We start from the raw sequence: 15,532 nt of genomic DNA on the forward strand, positions 1-15,532 counted from the left end.
TTTTAAAACAGTTGAAAATTTATCCTCATGTTAAGAGAGTCACTAACCTTTTATAAAGAAAATTAGTTGAAACCTTTTGAAATGATAGTAAACCTTTTACAATTAAAATTCATAAAAACATAGTTGGTATAAAAATGTCCTTAAGTAATATGAATTCCCAAAGTATTAGAACAAACCAAATTCTTAATTATTACAGAATTCCTAGATATCACAAAATGCTTTAGTCAAAAAGGTGCAATGGAATCTCACATTGGTAACAGCAAGAGACTGATTACAGAAAACACTACTGTTTTAAAATCCTTTTAAACAATGGGGACAATCTTAAAGTGAGTCTTAAGTAGTTTACATAAATTCTGAACATGTTCTAATTTCAGATAAAAATAATATTAGATTCCACAGTAAGATTACACAATAGGGCTCATATGTTTTGCTGGTTATTTGCTATTGATCACAGAAATTTACTACAGAAGGAAAAAGTAGGGACATAAGACATACCAAATATGACAGGATAAAACATCCTTTACTCTGTGTGAATTCAAATAAGAGTGAAATTCTCCAATCATGCAGTATCTGTTTTATAGCCAGACTCAGGAATAGTCAGGTGGGAAACATTCCTTTTTTAAAGAACACAACAGGGAAATTGACCAGGAGGATCCCATCCTAGATTGAGTCTAGAATTGTCCCCTCGGTGTTTCCTTTCCAGATAAAATTGCACCTGTTAACAGTATAGGATCACATTCCCTCTGAGTAGCTTATGGCATTTCTCTCAGATACTGATTTAATGCAAATAACTATATGCAAATTCAGACTCAAAACAAAAGTAGTTATGATCCCAAATGCCTTTTACCTTAAACAGCAAATTTCACTAATCACAGCTTAGAGTCAGATACGGTTATTTCTATTCTCATGGAGTTGCAATAAGTAATAAAGATTTACCAGGACTCACATACACAAATGATTCCATTTAAGATCTTTCCTTCTCAAATGTAAAACTTGTTCTGATGTAAAAGCCAATTATTAAAAATCCTTTCTATGTATTACAACTTCTGAGCAAATGATATTCATTGTTTATGATTTATATAAGCCAAACAAGTTTCTTTCCTAGCTCTGATGAACTTGCCCACATGGATGGTTTCCAGGGACCTTAGCAGTTTTACAAAATAAAGGGAATTGGCACAGACCCCATGCCTGCCAAACTCCAAGCATACAGGAGGACTGTTATGAATAGACAGAACCAATCTAAATAAAGTTTTCGCTCAATTCCTTTCCTTCCACAAACAGTAATCAATTAATAATTTTAGGTTTAGGATTAAAATAGTAACTCCAAATAACTTAGTTAACAATCTTACAACTTTTATAAATCATAGCCAAATTGTTTTAGCTGTAACTTCTTTAACAGACAAAGGTGAAAATACCTTGTTTTCTAAATGGCAGTTACAAAACATTAAAAGACAAGGTTAGCAGGACTGATAAAATTTAAAATAGCATAACTGGTTTTACACAATTTTCCCAACATCTTTTAGTTTCAAAAAAGTTCCAATTAAAAACTGCTTCTCTAACATTATTTCTGGATTAGAGTGGTCACTCAATTTTTACTATACAACAGAATTTTACTATAATTCAGTAACACAAATAGTGAACTTTAGGAGCCACCAATTACACTTCCAAACCACTATGTATACCAACTGAAAGAGGTGAATGACAGGCTCACTATCTTGTGATTGCTACTTTTAGGAAACACAATGCCAACATCATCAATTCATATGTTCCCACCATGATTTACCTTGCTGAGGTCAAAGAAAAAAATACTGAGACTGGAGATCCTCATCATCAATACACTTAAGAAGGACAATAATTCTGGGTCAATTCAGTACTAGAGTAGGCCCCAGAATAACAGAGCAGTAACACAGCAGGAAAGTTTTGAGGTCCCAGAAAGTTGCCAAGCCCAAAGGCCCCAGAGCATCATGCAAGCAGTCAGGCCCAGAAGCCCCAGGGCAGAAGGAGAGGACCCAAGCCCAGAGAATCCACTGCAGCAGACCAGTGACCAAGACCTTGACCCCCAAGAGAAAAAGTTTGAGACACTGTCCCTTGTAAGGCAGGAGCAGAACTCAACGTTAAAAGTCATGGAATAGGTTGGAAAATAAGGGAAAGATATCCTGACCATAGAAAACTAGTATGGCAACAGGAAGCTCAAAACTTAGAAGAGAATAAATGTCAAAAAGCCTACATGAGAAGCTTCAAAAAGAAATATGCATGGGTCTCATACCCAGCAAGAAAGTTCTGGAATATCTCAAAAGGTATTTTAGAAAAATCATATGTAAGAAGTAGAACAAAAATTGGGCAACTAAATGAGAATTATACAAGAGAATCATGAAAAAGAGTGTAAAGGAAGAAAAAAATGAGGAATAAAAAATGAACAACAATTCACCAATGAAAGCAATTGCCTAAAAAGTACAATTGGCTGAATGGAAATGGATTTACAAAATTTCACTGAGGAAAATAGTTCCCCCCAAATTAGAATTGGACAAGTTCTCTTGCAATGAGATTTGTTTGTCTTCCAGGTCTATTTGATATAATGTTGTTCATAAGCACTTGCACATTTTATATACTGATGGTGAGTGGAATTATCTTCACAAACATTATTCTACTTTTTTTTGTTTTGACCAAATGGTGAGATCACCATCTGTTGTGGTAAGCTGACCAGGTTTGGGCAAAGCAGAAAATTTTGAGGGCTCCTTTTCTAGTTCCTTCGTTATGCCAGGAGGCAAGCAGTCCTTCAAAAACACCTCTCAGATACCCAAGGGACTGTTGAATCCCACTGCTGTTTCAGTTCAGTGAGATGATCCTATGGTCATCATTTGTATCCACATCTGCTGCTTCATCACTTGCCTGTCTCCATAGGAATTTGAGAGAGGTTGAAATGATAAAATAGTATGGGTGATGTCTTTTGCCTCATGCATAAGTTCAATTTGAGTGGGGCAGAATTTTATGAAAATCATTGGCCTGAAACTCTCTTCCAAAACTGTCAGAATCTAGTAGCGTCAAGATAACTGCTAATGGCTATGGATATAATGGATGACCTTGGCATCTTTGATGTCTAATCAAGCTTTCAGTGCTTCACAACACTTGCTTTAGCCACTTTCATGGATGTTGGAAGAAAATGTTCTCATTCACCATTCCATCAGGAAACATCTACACATGCCTGGAGTAAACACCCATGAACCTCACTGGTGGATTTGTGACCCCTTTTTTACCCTCAGTTTGATTTAGCCTATCAGTTGAAATGGTTCACCAGGATGTAGCTGATGTGCATGGTGCAGACTCTTAGAGCCACAGGTGAGAGATGGGTGAATCAAGCGAGCACCAAAAGTGGAAAGCAGCCCTAAAAAGGGCTCAATAGGAGTGAGGGGAACAGAATCAAGACAACCTTGTACGCAGTTACAGCCACGTTCTGCCATGACTAACTTTGATAGATGTGGCTCCTCTCTTAAATGCAAGGTTCTAAGATTCCAAAATGCTCATAATGGGAAATGCTATCCACATCTAGAGAAAGAATTACAGAATCTGAATACAGATCCAAGCAGACTATTTGCTCTCTCTTTTTTGCTTTGCTTTGTTTCTTCTTTCTTGTGGTTCATTCCGTTGGTTCTAAATTTTTTTTAACAAATCACTAATGTAAAAATATGTTTCATATGAATGTATATGGAGAGCCTATATCAGATTGCATGCTTTCTTGGGGAGGGAACGAATTTAAAACTCAAAAGTTTGTGGAACAGAATGTTGAAACCTAAAAATAAATAAATAAATATATTTTTAAAAGGGCTCAGTGGTTCTTACACCAGAAGTCGTAGAGTTCTTTGAACACCTTTACAATTCCAAGAATAATAAAGGCATAAAATGAGCAAATAGCAGCAACAGTAGAAATAATAAAAGAATTTGACCCTACGTGTCTACTATGGTGACAGTGTAAAATGAAAACAAAACCTCAGAGGAAGACAGTGAAGGTACAACAGCTATAAACAAAGGTTGAAAAAAAAAATATGAATTGGACATAGGCCAAGAAGACTTTCTGGAAGAGGTAAAAAGCGATGTTCAAAATCAAATCAGAGATGTAGAGGAAAAACTAATTCTAAAATAATAAAAGCAACAGAAGGAAATTACGAAAAGACAATTGTTTATTCTTTGCTTTGAAGAGAACGAATGGCATCGTAGGGTGATGTTGTGACTCATACATTAGTTTTAAGTGAAGCAGTTGCACAAAGTCTTTAGCTTTACGTTCTCTTCCAGATTCATTGGAATCCAATGGCCAGATAAAAGTTCGGATGACTGGCAATGACCCAGATGCAGTGGAGGACCTTGGTATCTTTGATTTATGACCAAGTTTTAAGTTCTCCACAGCACCTACTTCAGTTCCCTTCATGGCCACTGGAATAAATTGTTCTCATTTACCCATTCCACTGGGGGAATACTTCACCTGCTTGGGATAAACATAAACCTGCCTCATCAAAGGGTTTGAGACCTGTTGGTTATCCTCAGCTTGGTTTAACTGGATGGCCAAGATGATTTTACTGGGGTTTGGCCACTGCAAACTCTATAACTTTTTCTTTATCCACAGGCAAGATTTAGGTGAAAAGCAACCCTGAAAAGGACTCAGTAAGCCATCACAACAGAGGTGTTAGTCCTCTCTGAACAGCCCATACACACCAACACAATTGACAACTTAGTAAAAGAGACACCCAAAATGCTAAAGAGAATAATACCTTAAAAAACAGAATTGTCCAAAAATAATTAATGTGGAAAATAGGTCAAGAAAAGATCACTTAAAATTATTGTATTCCCTGTCAACTGTGACAAAAAAGAGCCTAGATATAATATTTCAAGAAATTATCAAGAAAACTGCCCTAATACATTAGAACCACAGTGAAAAACAAAAATATAAAATATCTACCAATCACTACCTAAAAGAAATACAAAAATGAAAGTTTCCGGGAATATTTTATTCCAGAGCTCCCAGATCAAAGAGAAAACACTGCGATATGCAGTAAGAAACAATTCAAATACTGTAGAGCCACAGTCAGGATCTCACAAGATTTAGCAGCTACATATCAAAGGAGCAGAGGATTTGGAATGTGATATTCTGGCTTTACAACCAAGAATAACTTACCCAGAAAAAATGAATACAATCCCTCAAGTGCAAAAGGGGTATTCAATGGAATAGAAGAGCTTCAAGCATTTCATAAAAAGACTAGAACTGATTAGAAAATTTGACATTTACATTCAAGAATCAAATGAAACCTAAGAACTAAACATGAGGAAAAAAAAAAAAGAAAGCTACCTAGAACAGTGAGACCTCAAGAGATTTGATCAGGGTGATACACCCTGTACATGGCAGAGAAAACTTGTTTTAAGATTCAAGTTTTCCTAATTTGGAAGGACTTTGATATACAACTTCATTATTAGCTTATTTGGCAATATTTCTGCAGAACAACGGGGCTGGAGTTTCTAGATGCATTAGTTAGTCAAGAATCATCTTGATCTTGGAGAACCTACATACAGAAAGAAAGAAATGACTTCCTTTTAAACAAGGTAAACATGAAGGAGGAAATGATAATGAATTCAGTAATGTTGAGCAGTTTGCCTTTCTGTATGTGAAGGTATCTTGTGTGTCTTCTAAGAATTTAACCATTGCTAGAGCAGTTAGGAGAAGTCTACGTATGAAAAGACTATGGGAGGGAGTCAACTACTTTGAGATTTTTTTAAAATGGATAGTCAAAAAGATGGATGCTCTGAGAGAATGGTGAAAGGAGAGTAAGAGGAGAGAAAATTATTTCACATATAAGAGCCAAGCAAGAAAGAACATTTATGGTGGAGGGAAAATGTAGGGAGAGTCAATTATTGAACATCACTGTCATCTAAATTGATTTGAAAAGGAAATATAGATAGACAGATACACTGAAATAGAAATATTGATATGGATATAAACTTAAATTAATAATAGAAATCTATTTTACCCAACAGGGAAGTAAGAGGCGACAAGGATGAGAGTGGGGATGATAAAAGGGATAACAGATAAAAGAAACTAGATAATTCAGTGCATAGACTTCTGGGGTCTAACCACAGGAGGACTCCTCTTTCTGAGTTCAGATCTGGTCTCAGACATTCACTAGCTGTGTGACCCTCAGCAAGTCCCTTAACCCTCTTTGCCTCAGTTTCCTAAGTTGTAAAATCAGTTGGAGAAGGAAATTGGCAACTATTGCAGTACATTTGCCAAGAAAACCCCAAACGGGTTTACAAAGTCAAATGTGTCTGAAAAGTGACTGAATCACAATAAGAAATGAAGAGCAGAGCAGGAGGGTTTCAGAAAAAAACATGAGAAGGTTTATCTGAACTTTTCCCAAGTGAAGTAAACAGAAGCAGGAGAACATTGTACACAGTACCAGCAATATTGTTAGGATGTTCAAGTATAAAAGACTTAACTACAATACTCAAGAAAACTATCTAAGATATTCGAAGCCCTTAAGAAGTAAAACACTATCAGAGAAACCTGATGGACTCTGAGTGCAGATCAAAGCATCCTCTTCTTAAATTTTTCTTATTTTTATTACTTTTTTATTTTTTGAAACATTGAAAATATGAAAATATGTTTTGCATGATGTCATACATATCATCAATGTCAAATTGCTTGCCTTTTCAAGGAGGGAAAAGAATGGGAGAGACAGAGAGAATTTGGAATTCCAAAGTGAAAAAAAATATATTGTGAAGAATTTTTCACAGGAATTTGAGAAGTATTTAATTAAATAATTCTTTTCTTTGGTCCAGGAACAATCCCATCAGTTTAGTCAAACCTTACCTTTCTACACATGTCTCAGCCCCAATGATTGATTACTTTAGATTATGTGAGGGACCCTGATATAGTGAATAGTTTCCTGGACTTTAAGTCAGGAAAATCTGAGTTCGACTTCTGCTTTTTACTAACTGTGAGATACTGGGCAATTAATGTAGCTTCTCTAAGTCTCTGTGAATTTTCCACATATCTTAGATGGGAAAAATCTAAGATCTAGATGGAACGAGGGAACTGCCGAACCTTGAAACAACTCATGCAGAGGCTGAATATGGCTGCTTCCAGATGTAGATGATAGAGGCAGGAAATTTATCTGCCCCCCCCCTTCAGAGCATATTTCTTAACTGAATCCTCTTATCTTCTGGTTCAATTACGAAATTACTTTTTTGTTGACTTTTTGAGTAAGAATGGAGTGTGCCTACAAAAGTGTGTGTTTGTCCTTCATTGCCGAAAAAGACTATGCCATCAGAGAAATAATGATATGACTTGCACTTGACTTTGTTTTGAATGAGGGAGGTCTGTGCAGGTCACTAGCCTCACTTCTCTTCCAGAGTCATCTGAATCCAGTGACCAGATATTCATCAGGATGACTGGAGATGGCCCAGAATGAGGGAAGTGAGGTTAAATGACTTGCCCAACGTCACACAGCTAGTGAATATCAAGTGTCTGAGGTGAGAGTTGCCTACAAAGGCAAAGGGACAGAAGGAAGGAGAGAGAGAAGTTGAATGAAGTCCATTACAAAATAGAAACAGGGGGCTTCTTTTTTTAGTATTCTTTTTTTTTTTTTTATTTTAAATAGTATTTCATTTTATTTTTTCCGATTGTATGTACAGGAAATTTTTAGCATTTATTTTTTGTATAAAATTTTGAGTTCCAAATCTCTGTCTTTCCCTCATCCCCCCAAAAGTAATCAATTTAATATAGGTTATATGCAATCACATAAAACATTTCCATATTAGTCATGTTATGAAAAAAGAAATAGATCAAAAAGGGAAAAAGTGAAAATATTATGTTTTGATTTGAATTCAGAATCAATCAATTCTTTCTCTGGATATAGAGAGCATTTTCCATCATGATTCTTTTAGACTGTCTTGGATTGTTGTATTGCTGAGAAAAGAGAAGTCAGTAATACCTGATCATCTTACAATGATGCTGTTACAGTATACAATGTTCTTCTGCTTTGGCTCACTTCACTTGCATCACTGCATGTAAGTTTTTCCAGATTTCTCTGAAATCTGACCACTCATCATTTCTTGTAGCACAACAGTGTCCCATTAAACTTATGCATCACAGCTTGTTCAGTCATTCCCCAACTGATGGGTAATCTTTGACTTCCAATTTTTTGTCACCACAAAAAGAACAGCTAAAAATATTTTTGCTCATATGGATCCTTCTCCCTTTTCTATGATCTCTTTGGGATACAGACCTAGTAGTGATAGTGCTGGATCAAAGGGGATGTATAGTTTGATTACTATCTGGGCATAGGAACTGAGGAATTCTTCATTCTAGAACTAAGATTCTAATCTAGTATGAACAGAAACACATTCAGAGTATCAGTACTGTCATGAGCTCCACAATACGACATTGATTAATAATGACATGACAATACAAAAAGAATCCTTAGTGGTAATTCTAAGTATGGAAATCTTTCAATTTTTCATAGAATATTTCAGTGGATTCTACTTGACAGGGGTCCTAAGACCAAAGGTCTCTGTGTGAACAGAGTGCATGGACTTCTCACATTCTTGGTCCACAAGCAGGAGAGGAAATAATAGTCTCCAGTCCCCTCAGGGTCAGGCTGGAATATTATGGACAGAGTCAAAGACAGGAGACTTGGTCAATATAAAAATTAGCAGGCTGCTTGCTGATTCAAGGTAAATAAAACTACAAATTCAGTCACAGGTCCCCTCTCACATCCCAGAAAAAGGTCTTACTTTCTTTATATTCCTGGAAGTTGGAGGAATGGTGAAGAAGAAGAATTTATTAAAGGTCAATGACATTCCAAGCACTGCTCTAATTGTTTCACAGGTATTATCCTCATTTGAGTCTTTGTCAGTACATGTCTGGCAGTCTGGCCCAAACTGAGCAATAGGAATTTTGTCTCTGAACAGCACTAATCAAATAGGGTCTTGCATTATGTTTATAATTCTGTGATTAAAATGTCTCCTTAATTAGTGGCTTAGTGGAGAATGTACGGGGAAGGGAATCCCTTTTCAAATGACCAGAAAGTGTGAAGTATTAGCAGCTAGGTGAATGATGCAGTGTTGTGCCTAGCATCAGAAAGACCTTAGAACTAATCACTTAAACTCTACTTTCTTCAATTTCTTCAATTGTAAAATGGGGCTAATAACAGAACTGACCTTGCAAGGTTATTGGGAAGATCCAATATGATCATATATGTAAGGTCCTTAGCACAGTGCCTGGCACATTGTGGGCACTATATGAACACTTGTTCCCTTCCTTGTTTCCAATTTTAGAGAAAGGTATCCAAAGGTTTCCAGGGTTGGGGGCTTGGTTATATCCAGAAATGTGTCAATCATATCACCAACTGTGGGAGGAGCTGTGGGCACAGTCAATCAGTATTAGTGATTAAGGTGATATGGCCAAGGAAAGTTGGGTGCCATTTGTGAGGAACTTTTGTTTCCAAATAAATTATGTAATGTATGACTTATGCAATTATGTGATATATGATTTATGAAATCTAGGGGATTCATATATACCAGAAAGTTTTTTGACTTGCAGCAGACGCAGAAAAATAAATTGATTGCAGAAGACACTAATAACACAGATTACTACTAGATTATCTTCTAGCAGAAGAAGAAAGAAACTGAGATATAAAATAGAGAAATTTCTTTCCATAAATTCAGAATAACAATCATAAGAAGGGAGACACAATGAAGGAGTTATGTCTCACACGGAAGATAACAGGCAAAGCAAGGATCCAGCTGGATTTAACCTTATTTTGAGACTACAAGTCAACTAAGTAGAGTAAAAGGTAAGTCTTGCTTGGAATGCTCATGCATAATAAGCATATGAATATTAACTTCTCCTCCTCTGGGAGACCTAAAGATTAGTTTGAATGGTCATACAATGCATGTAGTGTGAGGGAGAAACATATAAAGTAGACGTATTGGAAAGTTGTGCACCCTGTATTACCCAGCTAATTGGGAGACAGGGGAGGGACTTTGTGGTTGGGCATAGGTTTTTAAGACTTACTTTTGTTATTGGAGGGTGTGTCTATTTTATGAGGCACCTGCCACTGCAGTGGCATTAATAAACTTTTATCTTCACCCCTCCCAAGTTTGAATTAGTTATTATTTAAGCCATGAACACCCCATGACACTCCCTTTCTTGTTGAAGTCCAGCACATAAGAAATGACAAGAAGAGTTGAGCATGCTCCATTATCCCTTTATGCCTAGACTAGGTAAAAGATGTGAGCAGAAAAAACCTGAGGAGAGAGTGAGGTGTTACTGAAGGATTCAAAAGAAGCCTGGGGGATCAGTCACAGTCCGTAAATTCCAGACAAAATTGTGATTCAGTGGTGTGTGTGTGTGTGTGTGTGTGTGTGTGTGTGTGTGAGTGCATGCACATGTGTGCAAAGAGCATACATGTTGTGTGACAGGTGTATGTGTGTGTGTGAGAGTGTGTCATCTTCCCCTGCCTAAGCCTCAAAAAAACCCTAAAATACCTTCCTCCACACAGGGACCTCATCAAGAAGTAGGTCATGCAGTGTAAAAGAGAGACTAGAATAGAGAGAGTATCAGAGAAAGAGAAACACAAAGATTAATAGAGACTGAGCCCTGGAGAAGAAGAATGAAAACAAAAGAGGATGCTGAGCCCATGCTTTGAACTTTAGAGGTAGAAAGATATCAGTTCAGCTCCTGTAATGCCAGTGGGAGGAGGGAAAGAAATGGAGGAGTGGGAATTGGAGGAAAGGGCACTGCTGAGCTGACGTCTCCTCTGATCTCCGCGGAGGGAGCAGGTTGAAGCCTGAGGAAACGTTGTGGATGAAGTCTGAGAGAAGACAAGATAGCACAGCATGGCCCATGAAGCCTTAAGGAGTCCTGACTCTATGTCTTCATTTATAGAGATTGCTAAGGAGAGGTCAGGGAGACTAGGGTGTCTTAGATGGTCTCTTTCTTCTTAGAGGGTTTCCCTCTCAAGGACAGGGGCAGTGTTGGAGTGGCCTCACTCCACATGACACATGAGATTCTGGACCTTATTCCAAGTACAGTAAAATCCTGAAGCCACCAGCTAACTAGGGTGCCCCGGAGTTCACAGAGTGTGGGGCCTGGAGTCAAGAATACAAGAGCTCAAATGAAGACTGAGTCACTTATTAGTTTTCTTTTTATTTTTTTAAAATTAATTTGTTTATTTAATTTTTAACATTCATTTTCACAAAATTTTGGGTTCCAAATTTTCTCCCCATTTGTCCCCTCCCCCACCCCAAAACAACGGAGCATTCTAATTGCCCCTATCACCAATCTGCCCTCTCTTCTATCATCCCTCCCTTCCCTTGTCCCCATTTTCTCTTTTGTCCTGTAGGGCCAGATAACTTTCTATACCCCATTACCTGTATTTCTTATTTCCTAGTAGCAAGAACAGTACTCAACAGTTGTTCCTAAAACTTTGAGTTCCAACTTCTCTTCATCCCTCCCTCCCCACCCATTCCCTTTGGAAGGCAAGCAACTCAATATAGGCCATATCTGTGTAGTTTTGGAAAGGACTTCTATAATAGTCATGTTGTGTAAGACTAACTATATTTCCCTCCATCCTATCCTGTCCCCCATTGCTTCTATTCTCTCTTTTGATCTTGTCCCTCCCCAAGAGTGTTGACTTCAAATTGCTCCCTCCTTCCATTGACCTCCCTTCCATCCTCTCCCCCCACCCTGCTTATCCCCTTCTCCCCCACTTTCCTGTCTTGTAAGATAGGTTTTCATACCAAAATGAGTGTGCATTTTATTCCTTCCTTTAGTGAAATGTGATGAGAGTAAACTTCATGTTTTTCTCTCACTTCCCCTCTTTTTCCCTCCACTAAAAAGTCTTATGCTTGCCTCTTTTATGAGAGATAATTTGCCCCATTCAATTTCTCCCTTTCTCCTCCCAATATATTTCTCTCTCACCACTTAATTTCATTTTTTAAAGATATGATCCCATCCTATTCAATTCACTCTGTGTTCTCTGTCTCTCTGTCTCTGTCTCTGTCTCTGTGTATGTGTGTGTGTGTGTGTGTGTGTGTGTGTGTGTGTGTGTAATCCCACCCACTACCCAGATACTGAAAAGTTTCAAGAGTTACAAGTATTGTTTTTCCATGTAGGAATGTAAACAGTTTAACTTTAGTAAGTCCCTTATGACTTCTCTTTGCTGTTAACCTTTTCATACTTCTCTTCATTCTTGTGTTTGAAAGTCAAATTTTCTTTTCAGCTCTGGTCTTTTCATCAAGAATGCTTGAAAGTCCTCTATTTCATTGAAAGACCATTTTTTCCCCTGAAGTATTATATTCAGTTTTGCTGGGTAGGTGATTCTTCGTTTTAGTCCTAGTTCCTTTGACTTCTGGAATATCATAATCCACGCCCTTCCATCCCTTAGTGTAGAAGCTGATAGGTCTTGTGTTACCCTGATTATATTCCCACAATACTTGAATTGTTTCTTTCTAGCTGCTTGCAATATTTTCTCCTTGACCAGGGAACTCTGGAATTTGGCCACAATGTTCCTAGGGGTTTCTCTTTTTGGATCTATTTCAGGTGGTGATCAGCAGATTCCCTGAATACTTATTTTGCCCTCTGGTTCTAGAATATCAGGGCAGTTTTCCTTGATAATTTCATGAAAGATGATGTGTAGGCTCTTTTTTTGATCATGGCTTTCAGGTAGTCCCATAATTTTTAAATTATCTCTCCTGGATCTATTTTCCAGGTCAGTTGTTTTTCCAATGAGATATTTCACATTATCTTCCATTTTTTCATTCTTTTGGTTTTGTTTTGTGATTTCTTGGTTTCTCATAAAATCATTAGCCTTTATCTGTTCCATTCTGATTTTGAAAGAACTATTTTCTTCAGTGAGCTTTTGAACCTCCTTTTCCATTTGACAAATCTGCTTTTTAAAGCATTCTTCTCCTCATTGGATTTTGGAACCTCTTTTGCCAATTGAGTTAGCCTATTTTTCAAGGTGTTATTTTCTTCAGCATTTTTTTTGGGTCTCCTTTAGCAAGGTGTTGACCTGCTTTTCATGCTTTTCTTGCATCTCTCTCATTTTTCTTCCCAGTTTTTCCTCCACCTCTCTAACTTGATTTTCAAAATCCTTTTTGAGCTCTTCCATGGCCTGAGCCCATGGAATATTTATTTTGTCTGTTTGGGATACAGAAGCTTTGACGTTTATGTCTTTCCCAGATGGTAAGCATTGTTCTTCCTCATCCGAAAGGAAGGGAGGAGATATCTGTTCACCCAGAAAGCAATCTTCTACGGTCTTGTTTTTTTTTCCCTTTTCTGGGCATTTTCCCAGCCAGTGACTTGACTTCTGAGCTTCCTCTTCACACCCACTTTGTCTCCAGATCTGCCCAGCCAGAGCTTGGGGTCTGAGATTCAAATGCTGCTTCCCAACCTCAGGGTTTTGGGTGGGGGCAGGGCTGCTATTCAGTTGAGATTAAGTTCAGGTGCTGGGGGGTGGGGCAAGGCTGCCATCCGGGCTCAGTTCCCTCAGGGGGTTTATGCAGAGACCTTCGACAATGGATCTGAGGTCCTGCCTGCTTTGAGAGCCCTTGTCTGCTACTGCCTCTGCCTCTGCCTCCCGAGGGGGCCTGAGTTATGGGAACACCGAACTCCCCTCTCGGCCACCCAAAAAGACTCTCTCACTGACCTTTGTCACCTGTGGGTGGAGGGACCTTCGTGGCTGCTGGAGATTCCATCCCTGAAGCCTGCTCAGATCTGCTCCTCTCAGTGCCGTGGGGCCAAGGCAGGGCTGGGCTCTGCTCCGGGTCCGGGGCTCGACGGACCTTTGGGGTCAGTTTTTCAGGGCTCTCTGGAACAGAAATCTCCTCCACCCAGTTGTTCTGTGGCTTCTGCTGCTCCAGAATTTGTTGGGAGTTCTTCTTTACAGGTAATTTATGGGCTGTAGGTTTGGAGCTAGCAAATATGTATCTTTCTACTCTGCCATCTTGGCTCTTCCCCTTTCCCACTTACTAGTTTTCAGACCCAGGGCCAGTCAGTCAATCTCTGCCATCCTCAGTTTCCTCCACTGTAAAATGGGGGTCATGAGAGCATTTATCTCTCAAGGATATTTTGGGAATTAAATGATATATATACATATATATATATATGTATGTATATATAAAGTGCTTAGCACAATGCCTGGCATACATTAGGCATTTCAGAAATACTCAGTCATTACTTAGAGTTTAAACCCTGGGCACCAGCAGAAGACATGGGGGGAATCCTGGCTCCCCTTATGGGAAGGTGGGAGTCGAGCTATAGCTGAGGAAGAGAGCTCATTTCATGGTCTCCTGTACCCGGGCATCTTCTTAGCATTACAATGGCGTCTCCTGGGTGTTGGTAAGGGAGGAGTCTCTTCTCTCATCCTCCAACTCCTGCTCATCAGCCAGGGCCCTCTGCAGGATCACCCTGAGGGGCTCCCTCCCTCTTTCACTCCTCCGACTGCCCAGCAGGAAGTAAATGAAGGGGTGCGTGCTGCTATTCAGGCAGACCAGAAGTGTAGGGAGCCAATGAGGCATGAAATCTGAGGGAAAATCCAATATTCCATCTTGGATTCCCCTGGGCAGGCCACAGAGCAGTAACATGAAGACGATGAGCAGGACGAGTAGGTAGAGCCTGGGGGGCTGCCGGCTCTGGGAGTTGCACTGGACCCTCAGCAGCAGAGTCAGGCTGGACACGCACATCACTGGGGTGAAGTGGACTAACCACACCACTGGTAAGCAGCAGAATTTGAGACAGAAAAATCGACTCCTTACACAATCACAAAGTACAAAATCTAAACCCCAGAACAGGCCAGGTAGAGCCCATAGAACAAGGCAAACAATGATAGATGTGTTCTTGGGGTGGTGATGAAGATGCCAGTCGGGGAAGAGGATGGCTAGACAGTGCCCTGTGCTGATCGCAGCCAGGAGGCTCAGGCCCACACAATAGAAAAAGAATGTGGCATTCATCAGAACGTAGTAAATGTCAGCATGAATATAATATCCAACAGATCTGGGTATAAGCAGGAAAAAAAAGTTGCAAAGGAAGAGGACGTCAGCCTCGGCCAGGTTGAGGATATACACAGAGAAAGGGTTCCTCGGGATTCGGAAGCCCAGGAGCCACAGGACCATGCTGTTCCCCACCAGCCCAACCAGGACAATGACCAGAGAGAGAATCTCCATCCAGTCACTTAAATAAAATCTTGCAGGTGCCTCAGTCCAAGGATCTGAACTCCCACTTTCGCTTCTTTCCGTTGTGTTGTCGTAAACGTATTCCCGCTCCCCAGCTGTGGGGGACACAACCATGGTGGTGGGTCCCAGCCTCGCGAAGCCAGGCTCCTCTCAGACTCCCTGGGGACACAGAGACAAGGAAGAGCATCAGGATCTTTTCTAGAGAAATAATGAGTGAGATTCTCCTCTTACCCACTCCCTCTCTCTTGGGAGTAGCTAGGTGGCGCCACAGTGCCCAGAGAGCTGAGCTAGAGTAAGACATGAATCTAGCCTC

General features: G+C 39.4%; 1 protein-coding gene across 1 annotated transcript; it reads right to left on the bottom strand.

Annotated features, from left to right (window-relative positions):
* Window positions 1–14,361: 14,361 nt before the first annotated feature.
* On the bottom strand, window positions 14,362–15,210 carry LOC140522526 (mas-related G-protein coupled receptor member X4-like). The gene has a single exon (XM_072637939.1). It carries the CDS (start codon window positions 15,208–15,210, stop codon window positions 14,362–14,364), a length of 849 nt encoding a protein of 282 aa, XP_072494040.1.
* Between the last annotated feature and the right edge of the window lie 322 nt (window positions 15,211–15,532).

The sequence above is a fragment of the Notamacropus eugenii genome, chromosome 2 (assembly GCF_028372415.1).
Source record: "Notamacropus eugenii isolate mMacEug1 chromosome 2, mMacEug1.pri_v2, whole genome shotgun sequence".
In the NCBI taxonomy this organism is placed as follows: Eukaryota; Metazoa; Chordata; class Mammalia; order Diprotodontia; family Macropodidae; genus Notamacropus; species Notamacropus eugenii.